Here is a 17,088-nt window from a genome sequence, read left to right as displayed (position 1 = left end):
AGGAGACGACGATCGCGAGTACCGCAGTCATTTTCCACTGTTTCCCACCGGTGGCGTAACGCGTTGGCGAAGCCGCACGCGCCCGATGTCGGCGGAAGGAGGCGCGTGGGGGTGGTATGGCGCCGGTAGACGACGCGCATCATCCGACATCGCAGGCAGAACAGAGCGCGCAAACCTGGCCTGCACGCCTCGTCGAGCGTGGTGGAAACTGGGGCTAGCGGGGTACACCAGCGAAACCGATCTGCCTCGGCGTGGTTTGCTCTCCCCCGTTACCCGGCAGCATGCAGCGCACCGCCTCCGAGAAGGGGACGGCTTGGGGGCGCAGGAAGCATTCCGCTGCCACAGTGGCGAGGACGATACCCGCGGGTGCAAGTTTGGGTCTCTGGAGGCGGTTGTGTTAGGCGACAAGGTGCCGAAGCTTAGAGCGCGCACAGGGCGAGCAGGCGGCGATGCCGCAGGCGATTCCACCGATCTCTGTGCGGGTGAGAGCCAGGGCCCGCTGTTCATGGGGCGCGTTGCCTCCGCCCCTCTGCTTGATCGCTCCTGCGGAGCGCATGGTTTGAGGGAGGAAACCCCAGGCTCGACGCCTCCAGGGTCTGTAGCAGTGTCGTGCACAGGACTACCACAATTGCGTGAGACGGCGAGCAGAGGGGGGATTCAGGCGCGTGGCGCGTGCTCCTGTCCTCACTGCTGCGAACATGTTTCACACGCCATTCCGCCAACCGCTTCTCCGCCAGGCTCTACACTAGGCGAGGGGGCAGGACGTCGCCAGAGGGCCTTTTCGTTGAAGAAGTACCACGAGGAGCCGCGGGGGAGCTGGCGGCTTCCGGTCTCACCGCGAAGCATTACGGGAAGGCGCGAAGAGCGCAAAAATAGGGTACCCTTGAAAAGATATTTTCGTCCTCAGTGTCCCCATGGGAGAGCAATGGAACGAGCGGGCCAGCTAGATACGACCAGCACGCGCGCAGCCGTCTTTGCTGACCGCTCAGCTCTGCGACGATTGGCGCTGAGAAGAGGAATGAAAGGCACGTCGATATGGACACGCGCACTGGAGCTCCTGAACAGTACGAGAAGCACTAACATTGCTCCAGGAGCTGCCGACATTGACGTAAGTTTACGGAGACCGGACGTCCGCGCAAGGCAGCATTTGTCGTAATGCGTGACGTCGACTAAAGGACCAAAAGCAGTCGCAGTGACCATACAGAGAATCATTGACAGAGTTGTGCCGGCCTGTGGTGAGGCTCCTTGTCGGATTTGTGCTGCCTCGCGGCTTGCGCGTTGCTGCACTGGGTGAAGGCATGGTTTTTGGCGACAGGCCCGCAGCGAGTTCACCGATTAAAGCGCGGTTTCTCGAGGGGCCCCATGAGCGCTCCGTTGTTATTCGCCTTCATATTTGAACCGGACTTTCGGCAGAGCCGCGGCGTCAAAAGACGTGTTGATACGCAAGTAGGTTTCTCTGCAATCTATGTCGCACGCGTGTGCGCCAGACGGGTTGTATCATGCTTGTTACGTTGTTTGCTGTGCAGGTGTACTCCTTTGTCTTCCATCTCGCATCGGTTCTTGGAGCGCAGCCGCTGCTTCCAGACCAATCCTTTCAGCGCATCTTGGACTGCCCAAGCTTCAGTGTAGCCGCTTACACTTTTCGACCGCACACTGTTGAGTTTTCCGAACGGGCGCGGCAGTCAGTGTTGCCTGGTCACTATCTCGGCCTAGGGCTTGTCTCACCGCTCCAGCGCTCCTTGCATCCTCGAACTTGGTTATGGCGCGCGAGCGCCAGTATCGCTGAACTTCGCAGTACTACGAGCCGGGTCCGCTCCTGGGCAGATCCCAGCCGGCGGCGCTCCGATGAGGCGACGGCTGGCGAACGCGCTTCCCATTCGCATGCAAGGCGTCTAGCATGGCAGGCGGGGCCGCCGTCTTCACCTCTCCTAGGCATTCCCAGCTCGTGTGGAATGCGCGGCTTTCACCAGGCCGGTCAGGCGGAACACGCCCGCAAGCTGCAACAATGCCGGATCAAAGGCGACGAGTCATCAACTGGCGGAGGAGCTCCGGCACAGCCCCCTTTAGTGTCGCAGCACTCCCCGCTTCGCCGTTTCGCCTCTATGTCCAGCGTCGTCTCAAGGCTGGGAAGCGCCGCCCAAAAACTACAGACATCCGCGCGAGACACATTGGTCAATACGCATACATGTCGCGACACGAGTGCTTACGTGTGTCGGCGGTCCACGCGCAGGGACGCCGATCACGGCTGGGACATCGGAAGCAATGTGTCGAGGGGGCCAGAGGGGACAGGAGCCCGTGAGGCAGATGCACCAGGTGCTCTGCACCCTTCAGTGGCCTGCCAGAGCTGTAGCACTGGTGGAGGGGCAGCGCCGTGCCATAGCGAATCCTGTGACGCGTTGTTGCGGACGACGGGGAAATCCTCGTCACGGCAGCGGGCGTTGTTTCCCGAAGGAAGCGGAGAGGCGTGGCCGCGTGCCAGACCTTTTACAGGGGAGGATCAAACTGTGGAAATCGGAGGCGGGAGTATGTGGGTTGACAAGCGATCCCCGCGAGCTGACCCTTATCCAGAATCCTCACGGTTACGCCAAAGGCCTTCTTCGCCAATAAATGGCAAGCCTCACGCCGTGGCAAATGGCTCATCGCTTCTCGCTGCAACAGCTGCCGCGCGGGGACCCTTAAAACGCACCATAGCTCTAGCGGTGACGGTGTACGGCAAGACGCGCGATTTTCTCTCAGAGGAAGATCCGCTTTTCTTTGAGATTGGCATAGAGCCCCCTCTCCGAGTAAGATGTTTCGCTGCCTGACGCAGAGCACGACTGGAGGATCTGGCAAAGCTGCTACAGCGGAGGGAGACAGGAGGGTGTAGGACAGAACGCGAGGAGTAGTCTATCTGCGCGTTGCAACCGGGCGTTCGCGGTGTGCTGATCAGCTAGTTATTGCGCGCACGTGTCACTGACTCATCCGCAATTCCTACGAAGGTTCATCCGCTTGGGGTAGGGCCTTTCGTCACCGCAGCGGAGTTCGTGTGATGTATTGAGACACTCTACACCGATGCGGAGTACCGTCTCATGCATGCGTAACGGGACTTCATTGTTGGTGCCGTTGCGAGTTTGTGTGCTTCTATATGCTCATTTAGATCGGAAACCGTTTGCTCGACTCGGTTAACATCTGGCTGACTCAGCCAACATCCTCACCAGAAGCCCCAGCCGCTGGCACACACCAGCACAGCGGCCGTCTGTACCAGACGTTCGCCTCGTTGTCCCACTTCGGCTCTCACCAGCCCCAGAGAACTGATGCAATTCGAGTGCCGCATGATAGCCGCTTGATTCGCAGGGACGGCTCACGGTCGCCAACAGAATCATGGCGCCGGTCATCGACAGAGGCCTTCTGCTTTCCAGCGGCGAGCGGCCTATTCGCTATCTCCCACCCGCGCACGCATAATTCGCTCTCGTCACTAGATCTGTCGTCATTTCCAAGGGCACTAAGCGCGAGCTTGGAGTGTCTGCCTGAACGCCTGTACAGCTCGTGTGACTACACGCACCCGCCAAGTCCTGCCTCGCTGCGTGGAATGCAAGCGCTTAGCATTTCGCCTGCGTCGGCGGCGGCGGCACCTGCAGGACGCGTGTCGATGCTCCTGCGGCCTGGAGAAGATGCGGCAGTCGAGGAGGCGTGCACGGCCTTGACCGTCGAATTCTCTATTGCTAGTGCAAATCATCCGTATCGCCATATCTATGAGTCGAAAGGGTTCTCCTTGGGCCAGGCATTCAGCGATGAATCGGCGGTCCTCGGCACGAAGCTCGTCCTGCATCGCTCGAACATTGTTGACTCACACGACCGGCCTGTAGCCTCAGGTCATCCTCTTCACCGTGTATTGGCCGGAATGGCTCCACCATACATCACAATATCCGCCGAGACAGCCAGCGGGTCGGTCAGTGGTGACGCCACATGCCCAACAGAGTCGCTGGAGCAGATTACGGGGGTATCGACTGCGCACTCGGGGTCGCGTTCTAAGCCGCATTTTACATGTCCGTTCTCCAGGAACGCAACAGATGCAAAGCGCCGTGCAGCAACTGCGGAAGTGTGGCCGCTCCTCGAAGACACGGCCGCGTCACGGTCGCTTGGTGCAAGCGACGCCGGCAGTCTCGTGGATCCGTGCCCGCAAGATATACGCGAGGAGGGACGAAAGGCGAGCATGCGTTGGAGATTGGTGGCTTACACTGGAGCGCCCGCAGAGACCGACAAGAGAGAGACAGGGCGGGCTTTCTGTCTTTCTTGGCGGTCGGCCTCGTCAGCGCGCCACGGAGCGACCGGGTGTCCGCCTTCGCCGACTAACGCGGTACAGCCGTCTGCTTCAGCTCTTGCTTCCTGCCTCAGTGGCCGTGGGCTTCGAAGCATCCAGTCCCTCCCCGTTGGTAGGGTTTCGACAGCCTGTTGCGCCCCCCGCATGTTCAGTGTGGCTCAGTATACGCTCCCGGAGTGCAGAGAAGACTGGGTTGTACCAGGCGACCGCCAGCCATCGCTGCCGTTCGGGGCGTCCGCTGAAGAGGATTCGCCAATATCGGTGGACGCCGAGCCGCCGAGCATGCCCCTGAGAGCGGCTCTGCAACTGGCGTGGGGAAACACATCTGAGGAGGCGGGCCTGAGGACGTTTGTCTGGCAGACGTCGGCCCGAACTGTGAAGCTCTTTGCACCGTTCTGGGTAGTGAATAGGCATCCACAGCCCCTTCTTGTGGTTCAGCCCAGTGTTGGCGTTCCCCAGAGACTCGATAGCACAGACTGGCGGGTGATCAGCTGTGAGAGCTCAGGCGCGACGTGTTCCCTTCGCCTCGGCGTGGCTGAGCCTCTCCACCTGAGCGCATTCGTGGGGACGCCGGCGGAGCGCAGCAGGCCTTCGGATGGCGAGAAAGACGCAGCCAGCACCGAGACACCTCAGCGGAGGCAACACGAGAGAGCAGCCGATCACGCCGCGAATGACGGAGGAACTGGACGCGGCCAGATCTCGTCGGGGCACGCGGCGAAGAGCGACGAGCGGTTTACTACGTTTCCTGAACGGCAAACGTGGGGCGCCAGCGACCGCAGAAATGGAACAACAGAGGTAGATTCTTGTCCTACGGAGAGGAAGGAGGGAGCGGAAGAAGAGAAGGAAGAAGCCGAGGGCGATGCCCAGAGTAGCGAATCCGCTCGGCTGTTCAAGCGCGGACCTGAAGAGAGACAGCAGAACCACAGCGACGAGACGCAGGCACGCGCAGTGGAAGGCGGCTCGACTCTTCCTGAACGATCCTCTGCCGTCGCCGTCGGTGCCTTGTCTGCGCCCTTTCGGGTGGACACTGCGGGGCGCGTAACACAAGTTGTCGTGCCGAAGGGGGACGCAAGGCGGAGCATCTTTTGGGGCTGGCTCAGCCACAGTTCTCGCGCGACCTCGCCTACCGACACAGCTTCAGTGCACAGCCGCCCGCACTGGCTAGGAGTGACAGTCTCCAGGGCCCCTCCACCTTTTGTCCGCACAAACATCATAAACGTATTCAGCCGATTCACGCTTGTCAACAACCTATCATTCGACCTGTGGATTGCCGAAGGAGGGTCGGCGCGTCCGACTGGCGCGTGCCACGCCAGCACAGACTGCGAGGCAGAAGCTCCGGGTCGTGAGGGGCGCCCAGGGAACGAATGTCAGGGAGGGTGCTCCAGAGGCGCCGTCGCCAAGGGTGAAGGAATTATTCAGTTGGCATCTGGTCACCAGGTGGCATTTCATCCCAGCCAAGGGACTCGAAGTGGAGGCCCGTCCATAATCTTCTCTCTTTTATCACCCATCCTGGCGGCCGTAACGGCTATCCCTCTGCAGCAAGTCCAGACGGAACTCAGCGAACAGAAGGCAGACGGCTCTAAATGTGACAGACAGGTGGAAGGAGGCACAGGGGCGCACGGTGGAAGAGGAGAGGTACGCACGGTACTGCGAAAGGCGCGTGGAGAACATGCCGTTCTGCAGGACAGTTCGACAAAAGACGGTGGAGGCGGAGACCTGCGGGCGATGTGGGGTTCTATCGAGGAGCGAACGGGCGACGACGGCGCTCCCAGAGTGCCGATGGTGCCAGATAACAAGTAAGAGGCAACCGCATATATCTCCGGAGCATTCGGCGTTGTCTGAGCATACAGTTTGGCTCGAGCCCACTGCTCCTCATCACGTGTCAAAAGGCATATCCTCTTCGCGCATGGGAACGCAGATGGCAGTAGATACCGAACGGTCCCCTTGTTTGCGTGGGACACTAGGCAGACATGAAGAGGTACGACGAGAGGAAGCCTGTCATGATGCACTATCAACAACGAAAAGGCGCTTCTCGCGGATGATTGCTTGTCCGCTCGTTTCTGCTAATAGCGTCGAGATCCGCCGGCCTTGGTTGTCTCCACTTTACAAGGCAAGCGGCTTGACGAGGCAGTGGCGGCTCTCCGCATCTCAGCAGTACATGCGCTTCCATGACCGAAGAATGCCTCGTTTTTCTGTAACCATATGCGGGGGTGGAATGTAGCGTTTCAGGGTTTAGGGTTTAGGCTACCTGCTAACGGAGCAGGTGGAGGCCTGATGCGCCGTTACGGTGCCAGGATGGCCGGGATAGCAGGTTGCGAGTCGTCATGCTGGATGCGGATGCGAGTGGGGAAGAAAAGTTACCTTCCTCTTGTTGTACGCGAGACAAAATACGTTTACGTGTGCTTCTGTGTCGACTTTACACAGTCCGCTGGCCACGGCGACATCTGTCACGAGTTCCTCAGCGCGAAAGGCAGGCCTGCCACAGTTCTCGTCCTCGCTTTGGGATGAAGGCGAAGTCATGTCGTCAAACGAGTCCGCAGGCTCCTCGCCTAATACCGAGTGCACGTCGCCTGCCCGCGTGTGCCGAACTGGGTGTCAGGCTGCCAACGGCCGACCTCGTTCTCCACCGACGGGCACTCTAGCTTCGTCTTCTCGCTCTCGAGCGCAGAACGGAGCTTCTGCACAACGAAGATCCAGCGAACCGCCCAGCGCCTCCTGTCGAACCCACGCGTGGTCGTCTGAGATCCTCATCAACCGCGTGTGCCGCTTTCAAATTCGTCTACGTTGCTCCCCTCAGGGAGGCGCGAGTCGAAAAGATGAATCGGATGGCGGTCAGAGGGGACACGCTACCGCCCAGGGCCAGCCAATCCCAAGAACAAAAAAACCAAAGGATGACAAAGCACCGGCGTATCCTGGCCAGCCTGGTCCGTCCACTGCATTGTCTATACGGGGAGGAGCCCAAAACTGCTGGCGCCCCGTTCACACAGAGGATGCAGGGATCGGCAACGAGAGTGCCCACGCAGTGGAGGAAAACACGGGGAACGACACACCGATAATGCCGATGAATGGTCTTCGTTTGCCTTCCATGTTCGGCAAAGACCCTTACCCGGCGCCGCTATCGGGGCGCGGTGCACGACGCGCGGAATCAGGCCGGCAGACCGGTGAAGTGCAGACGCTGCACGGAGTGGCAGAGCGACCGTCCGCCACAGATTCTCCGGTCCATTCCGGATGGTCAAGACGCGCGTTCAGCATTGTGGAGGTTTCCATCCGAGCTGTGGAGGACGCAGCTCTGTTTGTGTGCTTCTCCAAGCCGAAGAGGGCCGAGTTCCTTCTCGTCAATCAGAGCCGGCGTGTGGTGCAGTTCTGCCAGGCAGGGGCAGGCATCAAACGCCAAGCCCAAAAAGACTTTCTCCTGCCCGGGGAAAAATGCGACTTCGCGTGGCAGGAGCCCCAGCGCACTCGTCGTTTGATGCGTTTTAACGTCGTCGAGAGAGGCCACGTTTATAGCCGCACGTGTGAGATCGAGAAGGTGAAGCAGCACCGGTCCCTTCAGCTCCCCAAACGGTCTCGGCGACGCTCTGTGTCCAGCCTCAATGGTGACGCAGCCCCCTCCAACGGAGGCCTCGGGAACGACCGCACGCCGCCACCGGCACGTACTGGCGACAAGCTTTTCTTCGTCACCGATGTACATCAAGGCCGCCGAATCGTGATCATCTCGGATGTCTGCCCCCGAGCGCCATCGCACGTCAAAAGCCCTTCGTGGGCGGGAAGCGCCCATCGTGCGGCCTACCGTAGACGGTCGCCACATCAGCCAAATCCCCGCTCTGTGGCGGACACTGTGGCAAACCTCCCACCTGGGAATCTGACGCAAGACGCAGAACGAATCTGCGGTGAGGATTGCACTTACAGCAGAGTTGATGACGGAACCTGCGACAGGCGCGACTACAGAAGAGGCGACAGTTCTTCGTCTGGTCTGGAAACGAATCAGCGCGGCTTCCCCAATGAAATCACCTTGCTGAAGCGTCTGTCTCTTATATCGCGGCATCTCACCCGTAGGAGCAGTTTCCACAAGCAGAATGCACGGGGTGTCCATCGTGTGTGTGACTCGTACTCGGGGCGCGAACAGCATACAGGCGCAAGCGATACAGGCGGACCGTGGAGCGATGACACGGGCGTGGCAGATATGCCTTACAGAGCACGCCTCGCGATGGAATTGGATCGACCACGAACTGAATGCAAAAGCTGGAGTGATTGTGACGACGCCGGCAGGCGGCGTTACACGCCTGTGAGGCGACGAAGCACTCCAGAGGTGCCTCTCAGCCAGAGCCTCATCATCGAGCACACCTGCCCTCCACAACAGAAGTCATGCGGTGGCTCGAAGGTGGCAGGTCTCGGGAGTCTGAAGGTACTCGTGGGAATGCGCAGTGCTAAAAAGCCAGTCACAGGAGTTGCCTCAAGACGTCATGAGAAGACAAGGGAAGATGACATTCTTTCCGCTCCAGGCGAACTGCGAGAGGGGGTTGCCTCGGCGACGGGACTCCAGTCAGGCCTACCGTTTCCTCAGGCCGTCGCACCATTTGAAGCGACACGCGCCCTTGTAGAGACACACACCCTTCCACACGGCCTAGCAGACAGCTTATCAGGAAGGGGCACACTGAGGTCACTTTCCAGGATACCGCGGATGGCCGCAACTTGGGACAGATCGAAGAAGAACTCTTTTGCGTCGTTTGTAGGGAGGTCAAGGGGGAGTGGGGAATCCGTCGACTCGGATTTGTCTCACCGCGCGCCATCTTCGTCACTCCGCCAACACCTGGGTGCCGAAGAAGCGGTGCGTGCGACCTGCGGCATTTGCAGCGCAGACTCGTCGCAGTTCTGCCCGGCGTTCGCAACCTGTTCTCTCGGTTCCCAGCTTGCTGCTGCAGGAGAGAGCCGCGGAGGGGGAGGCGCGAGGCCAGCGCAAGGAAGCCAGTTGGCCTTGCGGCGTCCAAGCGACATGCGGGCGAGCTGGCTCGGCCGGATGCGGAAAGGAAGCAGGAAGGGAGCCGCCCAGATGCAAGAGATGTCACGCGAGGACTTCAGCTTGCAAACGATTGGTGCAGCACCCCAGATGGGTGGACGTGTCCCCCGGAGCCCCCGGCTCTACTGTGTCCCTCCCCTCTTTTTGGAAGCCGGCGAAAGAGGACTGTCACCTACCAGACCATGCTTTATGGAGCCAATGGATCGGCGAGACAGCTCCTGCAGCAGCCGGAGTGGCAGCCTAGACAGATTCCTGTGTCACGTGCTTCCGCGGGCGAGCGACAGTGAATCCGAGTACGCTTTCTGCGGGTCGGACGAACCAACGAAGCGTTTCCGTCGACGGCAGGGCTACATGCGTGAGCGGTCAACGGGCGTGAACGCGAGTGCACATGGGCGAGACAACACTGGAACTCTGAGACACCTCTCGGAGCCTGGGGCAGACGGAGTAGGTGAGGTGGGGATGACCGCGAGGTCACAAGGACTCACGGAAACAGAGACTACCATCAGCGAGCAAGACGCGGTCGAGGACAGCGGCAGCGATGATGCGGCCGATCCTTGCCACGTCCGCTCATCTGACGTATCCCACGGCAACAGCGACGGCAGTCTTGCTAGCTTGGACCTTCAAGAAACGGATGACAGTGACCTCTCCGACACTTCGTCGAGCAACAACGACAGTGACGACGAATTCGATAAACACGACATCTGTGAAGAGTGCACAAGCTTCGCCTTCCCCGAAACGATACCGACGCCGCGTTCCCGGGATGCGTGGCGACAGTCGCCCACGACAACGGGCGGTGTCAGTGGCAATCGCGCGTTCACCCGTTGGCCTGCGCTTCGCAGCGCGTCTGGCCCTGTATTAACTTCGCCGGGCTCGCGGCGCGCGATGTCCCTGAGCGCCCGTCTGTGTCGCACTTCTGCGTCATCCGTGTCCCACACCCTGGGGCCACTGAAAGAGCGAGGAACTCACAGCCTTCGCTCGCTGCGATCGGCGGCCTCCTCCACGTGCTCTGGGCTCGTGTCGCGGCTCTCCGTCGGCGAGAGTAGCGGCGCCCTCAAAGTGCGCCCCAGCATCTGGCCTGGGCTCTTGGGGACACGTGAGCTCGCATCTCAAGGCGGGGGGCGCGGGAGCGACGACGCACCTGCGACGACGGCTAGGCAGCCTAAAGACAAAACACAGAGGAAGCGCCACAGACGTTTCCAGAGTTGGGGTGAGAGAAGAGAGGATTTGAAAAGCTGCCTAAGCCTAGGGGACAAAACAGGGAGCCCGGGAGGCCTCCCGACAGCCCTGAGGGCAAGAGAGGAAGACGGGGGCAACGAAGGCAACAAAATGGACAAATGCAGCGCGAACGAATTGCGTTCACTGTCTGAAGCCGCCAATGACGAAGACAGGGCATACAGGGACACGGCGTTACCTTCTGGTCTGCGGGCCTTTATTCTTCGGCCGCCGGGAAGCCTAGTCTTACGAGGGGGGCAGCGCCGAACCGAAGAGCGACTAGGCTCGCACGAGGCACACGCCAGGGCTGCTCCACGCGAGAGGACGCGCCACGTAGAAGCCGACTGGGAAACAGCTTGGGAGGCCGCGCAGAGCCAACACCTGTCTCGGCACGCGGCTCCAACAGGGCAACGGGGCTGTGGGCTGCCAGAGCGTTTCACTGCCTGTTTCGTGCGCTGTCGGACCTCCTTTCCGAGACTTGGCAGCCAGTCGCGTCCTCTTGGGAGGCCTAATTTGTGGGCGTCTGCGTTGTCCACATTGGAGCGAGTCACTGAGGCGGAAGCGCATGCATCGTCGCCGTCGAAAAGTGGATTGAACGCAGTCGCGTACGGTTGCCGCAAACGGCTGTCGTCAGAAACGACCGCTCGGCGCCAAGTGAATTCCCAGCCGACGCGGAAGCGATCACTATGTTGTTTAGCGGAAGCGAGAGAAAATGCCTTCGGGTTTGGATTGGGGAGGGGAGTGGAACGCTGCCACTCTTCCCCAGAGTCGTTCAATCGTCTGTCAGGGCTTCCTGAAAAAGAATGTTCGTTTCCCTTTCTATGGCACAAAGTTTGCCTTGCCCCAGGTGAAGGCGACATGCGTGAAGAATGGCTTGTCTGTCCGCGTGAGCAAAAACGTGAGCACCAGCGCGTGTCTGCTCACGTAGGAGGTGGCCTAATAAGCCCCTCCGCAGAACAAGGGCGCTATCAGGATCGCTGCGGTTTTGGCAGATCTATCAACTATGAACCGGATGCTGACGCAGATTTGGGAAGCATAGTCAACGACCATGAGAGGGCAGAGCGACACCCTCGCGCTTCTGCCTCATTCTTTCCTGCCCTCGCCAATGTTACATTCAATTTAGAAGTGCAAGCTCAAGGCTGTGGAGTGTCCCTCGTAGATGATACGCCTCGCGAGCTTCTCTACATCGGGGCCTCGGGGATACGAGTCGCTGCGCGTTGTGCAGGCATCCCTAAGCCGTGCGATCTCTCTGAATCCTCCACAAGGCAACACGGGAGCACGCCAGCCTCCTTCGCCGCGGCAAGCCGTGAGGAAGTTGCATTTGACGCAGGCGCAACGAGGCATGCGTCTGGACGGGCAGACTTCCTCTTTTCGGTGCAGAAACTGCAGGTGGATAATGGAACCCGCGGCGCCCGCCACGAGACGGTTCTAAGGCCGTGCACGGAGGACGAACTCCTGCAGCATCAAGCCACAGGAGAAAACAAGAAGTCGAAGACCGCAGCAACACTGGGGGAGGGAATCCTCACTGGTGCGCAGGTTGAGAATATCATTACAAGCTCGATTCAGCCATATATTCGCTGGGGAAACGCGACCAGAGAGAGACATGGGGCTAGCATCCAATTCAGCAGACGCGATCACATGCGCACAAGCGGCAGTCCGTGGGACAAGCATGCGGAGCGGCGCAGTCGACACGCGCTCGCTCAGCCTAACGAGGGCGGCGCCGAGGCGAGCCTGGAAGGGCATGACGGTGGTTTCCTGCGAGTGCAGTTCGGGGGGCGATCCGGGAAAGAAGCGACCGTGCTCCATTATTTTGACTGCGCTCTGGCGCCAGTATCCATCCACGTGGAGGTCGACACAACGTTCGAACTCATACGGTATCTTCTGCGCTTCGTCCAGCTGCGCAACATGTACCTTCGAGCTCTCCAAGCAACGAGTATCCGCGAGGTTCGTGAAGCATCAAGTCTGGATCCGTACACAGAAGGTTTCCGAAAGCTTCGCTCTCTGCCCCGCGTCCCGCCCATTAGGATCGCATATAAAAAGCCTCTCTACGTGCGCACATTTTGCATCCGGCCCATTCAGATTCTTCTGTCGACCCGGGCTCCGCGAGAGCACAAGCGGCACTTAGGAATGACAGGGAGAGACATTGTCGCTCTGAAGCGTTTCCAGGTCGTTGGCGGAGGCATGACGGATGTCACAAACTTTCCGATGAAGTTCCGCCTGGTCCTTCATCAGGCACTCTTCAACACGACCGACCAGCTGGGCGAAGCACTGCTGCGGCTCTACGCCCAGCAAGGCTTACGACAGGTACATAAGTTGGTCGCGTCCATCGACATTATCGGTAACCCACTTGGCCTTGTTACCAATCTCTCGGCCGGAGCCAGGGCGCTTGTCAGGGAGCCGTGGATCAAAGGTAGGCCCCTACTGCGGAATCCCGTTAGAACGCGCATGCCTGATGCGTTGCAGCCAGGTGGCTTTCAGAGGACTCGGTGCCTACAAGCAGTTTTTGCGTGTGGCGCAGCACGGTGGACGGCTAGCCGCGTCTGACAAAGTTGAAGTAGCGCAAGACGAGAGGGTTCCATGAGGCAAGGCGCGCATGTCTGACCAAGGACAGATACTTCGGTTGCGCATGCGTACCCGCCAGCAAGCCTAGATGGGCGCGGGCAGTGTCCTTGATAGCGCATCATCATCGCCACTTGTGTGAGCTTCCGGCTGCGCTGCGGTCTCTGCTGCAGGACCGGATAACGCAGATGAAGTCGCCGATACACCACGAGCTGCTCTCTGGCGAGGCATAAGATATTTCCTAGCAGCCGTAGGAAGTGGCCTATGTGGCTCCGTGAGCAAGCTTGTTTCAGGCCTCTTTCGGCTCTTCGAGATGCTCCGCCTCGTCGACGGCGACAGCCTACGGGGCATGTGGCCAGCTGCTGTCCGTGTCACTCGAGACGGGATTGAGAATCCACGCAATTTCTTCGACGGAATGAAGTACGGCTCCCTGGGTGCCTTGCAGCTTCTGTTTGCGTCTTGGATAGGCGTAGTTGTGTACCCCTTGCGGGGCGCCCGGGAGACTGGGCCCCTAGGGCTCGTGACGGGCCTTGTCCATGGCATGACATCTCTGTTCTTCGGCACCTTCGGCGGCTGCTTGAACCTTATTCAGAGCGTTGCCCACGGCATATACCAGTCGCTCACGCACGCCCAAACCATCTACCGTATTCGGCCTGCTCGCTGCTTCCCAGCCGACCACACCATTCAACAGTACGGCTTCCACGTATCTCGCGCAATGAAGATACTTCGAGATAGTTTTCCTGCAGCTGCAGCTGGTAGCCTGCAACCCATCGAAGCGGCCCTTCCGCTGCCGAGAATGCTGCCCCCTCGCGGATCCGGCGTCTGTCTTAGCTCGGTTCCAAGAACCCTGGCGGCTCTACCCGTCAGGCCTGAAGTGACCACTGGGTCTACTAACGCATACCCGATAGCGGCGGAGGCTGATCCACTAAGCCGCGCCCGCGGCAGGGACGCGGGCGAGGCGTGCGAGGTCTGTGCGGCGAGAGTTAAATTTGTGGGACAAAGGGAAGTGCTTAGGAACGCCATAGTTCTGGGCGCTACCGCGTGTTTTTGCAAGCCCGAGGTCCCGCTGCAGCGACACGCAACTTTGGCTGTAGCTCCAGAAAGCGGCCTGAAAGACGGCTGCGGGATAGGTCAGGAATCCCGACGACTCGGCTGTGATAGGCGGTCGGCTGGCGGTGCTCGGCAGCACAACACCAGTTCGATGATTCCCGGAGGCCCTACCGCCGAAGGTGACTCGGGAGAGGCTCAGGACTATGTGGCCGCAACGGCAGAAATGGTTCTGTTTATTCGAAACGGCCGCGCTCAGTGGGTAGCTCGCAAATGTGATATCTCCGATGTCAACGTGTTTTGCAGTTCTTCCGTCCATTGCGTGCCTGAGCCGGATGGCGTCACGGGAGCAGGAGGGGCCGACCCTGGGCTGAGTGGGCGGCTAGGCGAAAGCAGCACGAGGGCGACGACTCATTGTTCTAGTTCTGCAGACTGGGATGCGTGGCGACCCCGGACAGGAGCCAGGCCTCTTACTGCCGCACCCTCCCCGCTTCTTCAGATGCAAAGCCGAGCCGAATCTTCATCCTCACGTGAGCACCTGCCTTTGCAAGCTCGGCTTCTCTCTCCGGAGAGTGTAGGCCAGCGGGACCCAAGGGCGTGGCTTCGTACAACCGTCGACGACGCTGGGGTAGACCCTCTGGCGCAACATCACGAGCTGCCGTTTTCCAAGGCCGATGTAGCGAGCAGGATATATCGACGCCGGCCGAGTCTGGATATGAGGCACGTGGCTGATACGTCTATGCAAGACGAGAGATCCGGAGGCCTCCAGGAGCTTCCCGAGACTGAAAATGAGAGGAAAGTTCTTTGTGAGACTGCCACACCGGGAGGCAGCTTGCCTATTTCCTCGCCGTCGCCCTCTACGGCTTCGTGCGAGGAGATTATTGTTCGTGTTACCGTTGTCAATCGAGCCGGCCTGCCGAAGGATGTGCTCACAGACCCTCATTCGGCGTATCGAACATACGTACAAGAAGGTAGTGGCCAAAAAGGGGAGGCTGAACACGTCATTGGGCAAGGCAGCCGGAGGTGGATGACTGCGAAAGGTCTTCTCCAACAGGTTCTGGTAGGCAGCGACAAGCTTGCAGAGTCCTACGCCGAATCTCAGTATCTTGGAGAAAAGCACCTGTCTTTAATGAGAAACAGGTACGGGTCAAGTAGGCGGAACAGTGTTACTGTCGAAACTCCCGGCCTTCCCGGAAACTACCTGCGGACTCACGACTTTCTGACCGCCGAACGTGTTTCTGCTCGTTTTTCGACGGCGACCCGAACGCGTACGAGCCTCGATGGAACACACACCGCAGGTCAATATGCTTCGGGCGAGAAGGGCCAGGAAGGGTGCGAAGCTGCTGGGAGCGGCTCTACAATCAATCCAGAGCGGGGAGTTGCACGCCGAGATCGCAACAGGGACCTCAGTGAACGGGGCTCCAGACTATTGAGCGCCCCGGGAAATGAAACGTCGGCCGTGCGCCATGCCCAGAGGACGAATACAAGCCAGCATACTACAATGGAATTTGAGCGATTTCTTTTTTCCAGCCCGGCCTCGGGCGGAGACAGGAGCAATGGAAGAGATTCCGAGCACCACCTTGACGCATGTCGGCGAGCCATGCGACAACCGCCAGGTGTTGAGTCCTCGCCACGTTTTAGCTCAACACACGATGAAGATACGCGTTTGTACGCTGTAGTAGTTGACGGAGAGGACGACGAGCATCACGGTTGCCTTTCTGAGAGGGACAAACATCTGGAAAACTGTGTCGACGAGAGAAACCTAGAACAAACTCGCCATGCTAAGGCACCGCAGATGCCCCCATGGGCCCGCGGCGACGGTGATGAGATGTCGGACATGGATGGAGTAGAGCAAGCTGACGTCCTCAGTAGAGGTGGTCAACGGGAGAACGGGAAGAGGAAGACTCAAACCAAAACGGAGAGGAAGAAGCCGCAGAAGTGTCAGGTCTCAGAGAGCGCTACCGCCATGTTGCACCGCATGGTTACGCGGTGGCGCAACAAATCTGCGGAAATACCACTGACGGTGACGTTCGAAGTGAGGGTGACCGACTGGTGGAGCGCTGCCGAGATCTTCGCCTTTATATCGCCATTTGCGCAGGCTGCTTTGAAGCATGGACGGTCGTATGAAGCTCATTGATATGTGTCTTCATACACATGTGCAGGGTTCTCTGCGATCACGAAGTGCAGCAAGATCCGGTAGATGGTCTGTGGACTGTTGCCGCATGCTGTCCCAGATGCATGTCGACAGGATCAGCGACGTTGCGGCTCTGCCATACGCCACTGAATCTCCGAACGTTGCTCACACGTTTAAACCCTTTCGTGACTCGTGTGCATGGGCAATCCCACGTCAATTTCCGACGCTTCGCCAGACATGGTTTCAGTTCCAAGATCGCGTGCCGACTGTGCAAGGGGCGATGCCCGACTTCGGTGTGCTACAGTGCGAGTCGTTGTGCGTTGTGCTTTTGCGTGTGGACAAAGCATACACTGAACAGCATTCTGTTTCAGCAAAAGAGATGCCCACCCAGCTAATAAGTTGCAAGATGTACTCAGGCGTTTGGGGCCTTCCGTCCTGAAGCCCCTGCCACCAGGAGATTCTGAGATGGTCAAACTGCCTGCATACATAGGGCACTTTTCGTTTGCTTCCTAAATGATGTGCACCAGCAAACCCCGCCTCCACCGGTCAGCTCCATAATGCGGTTGATGTCTGGAGGTATCGTGTGACCGGGGCGCCGTTGAATCGGGGCCAACACGTACAGGAGAGAAGACAGCTGCCAGCTCCACCCACGTGCGCTGATCAGCGATAGCAGCAGCATTAGCACTGAGCACTTGTCTTCGCTGTTCACACCAACGGTAGAAAATGAACTGAAATCCTCCTCCGAAAGCAATCATCTCTGGTCGGCTCCTCCGAATACTACACACAATCGCCCAACGCGCTAGAACTATTTCAGAGGCA

General features: G+C 59.3%; 1 protein-coding gene across 1 annotated transcript; it reads left to right on the top strand.

Annotated features, from left to right (window-relative positions):
- Nucleotides 1-85: 85 nt before the first annotated feature.
- Nucleotides 86-16,272, top strand: BESB_074580 (uncharacterized protein; the record flags this gene model as incomplete). Its single annotated transcript, XM_029365831.1, has 5 exons — nucleotides 86-1,108; nucleotides 1,527-2,783; nucleotides 3,137-6,096; nucleotides 6,725-12,939; nucleotides 13,262-16,272. 5 exons carry the CDS (start codon nucleotides 86-88, stop codon nucleotides 16,270-16,272), a joined length of 14,466 nt encoding a protein of 4,821 aa, XP_029218315.1.
- Nucleotides 16,273-17,088: the final 816 nt, after the last annotated feature.

Source organism: Besnoitia besnoiti, assembly GCF_002563875.1.
Source record: "Besnoitia besnoiti strain Bb-Ger1 chromosome Unknown contig00007, whole genome shotgun sequence".
Lineage (NCBI taxonomy): Eukaryota > Apicomplexa > Conoidasida > Eucoccidiorida > Sarcocystidae > Besnoitia > Besnoitia besnoiti.
The sequence above is the reverse complement of the archived record's forward strand: the minus strand, read 5'-3'. Positions and strand labels throughout refer to the sequence as shown.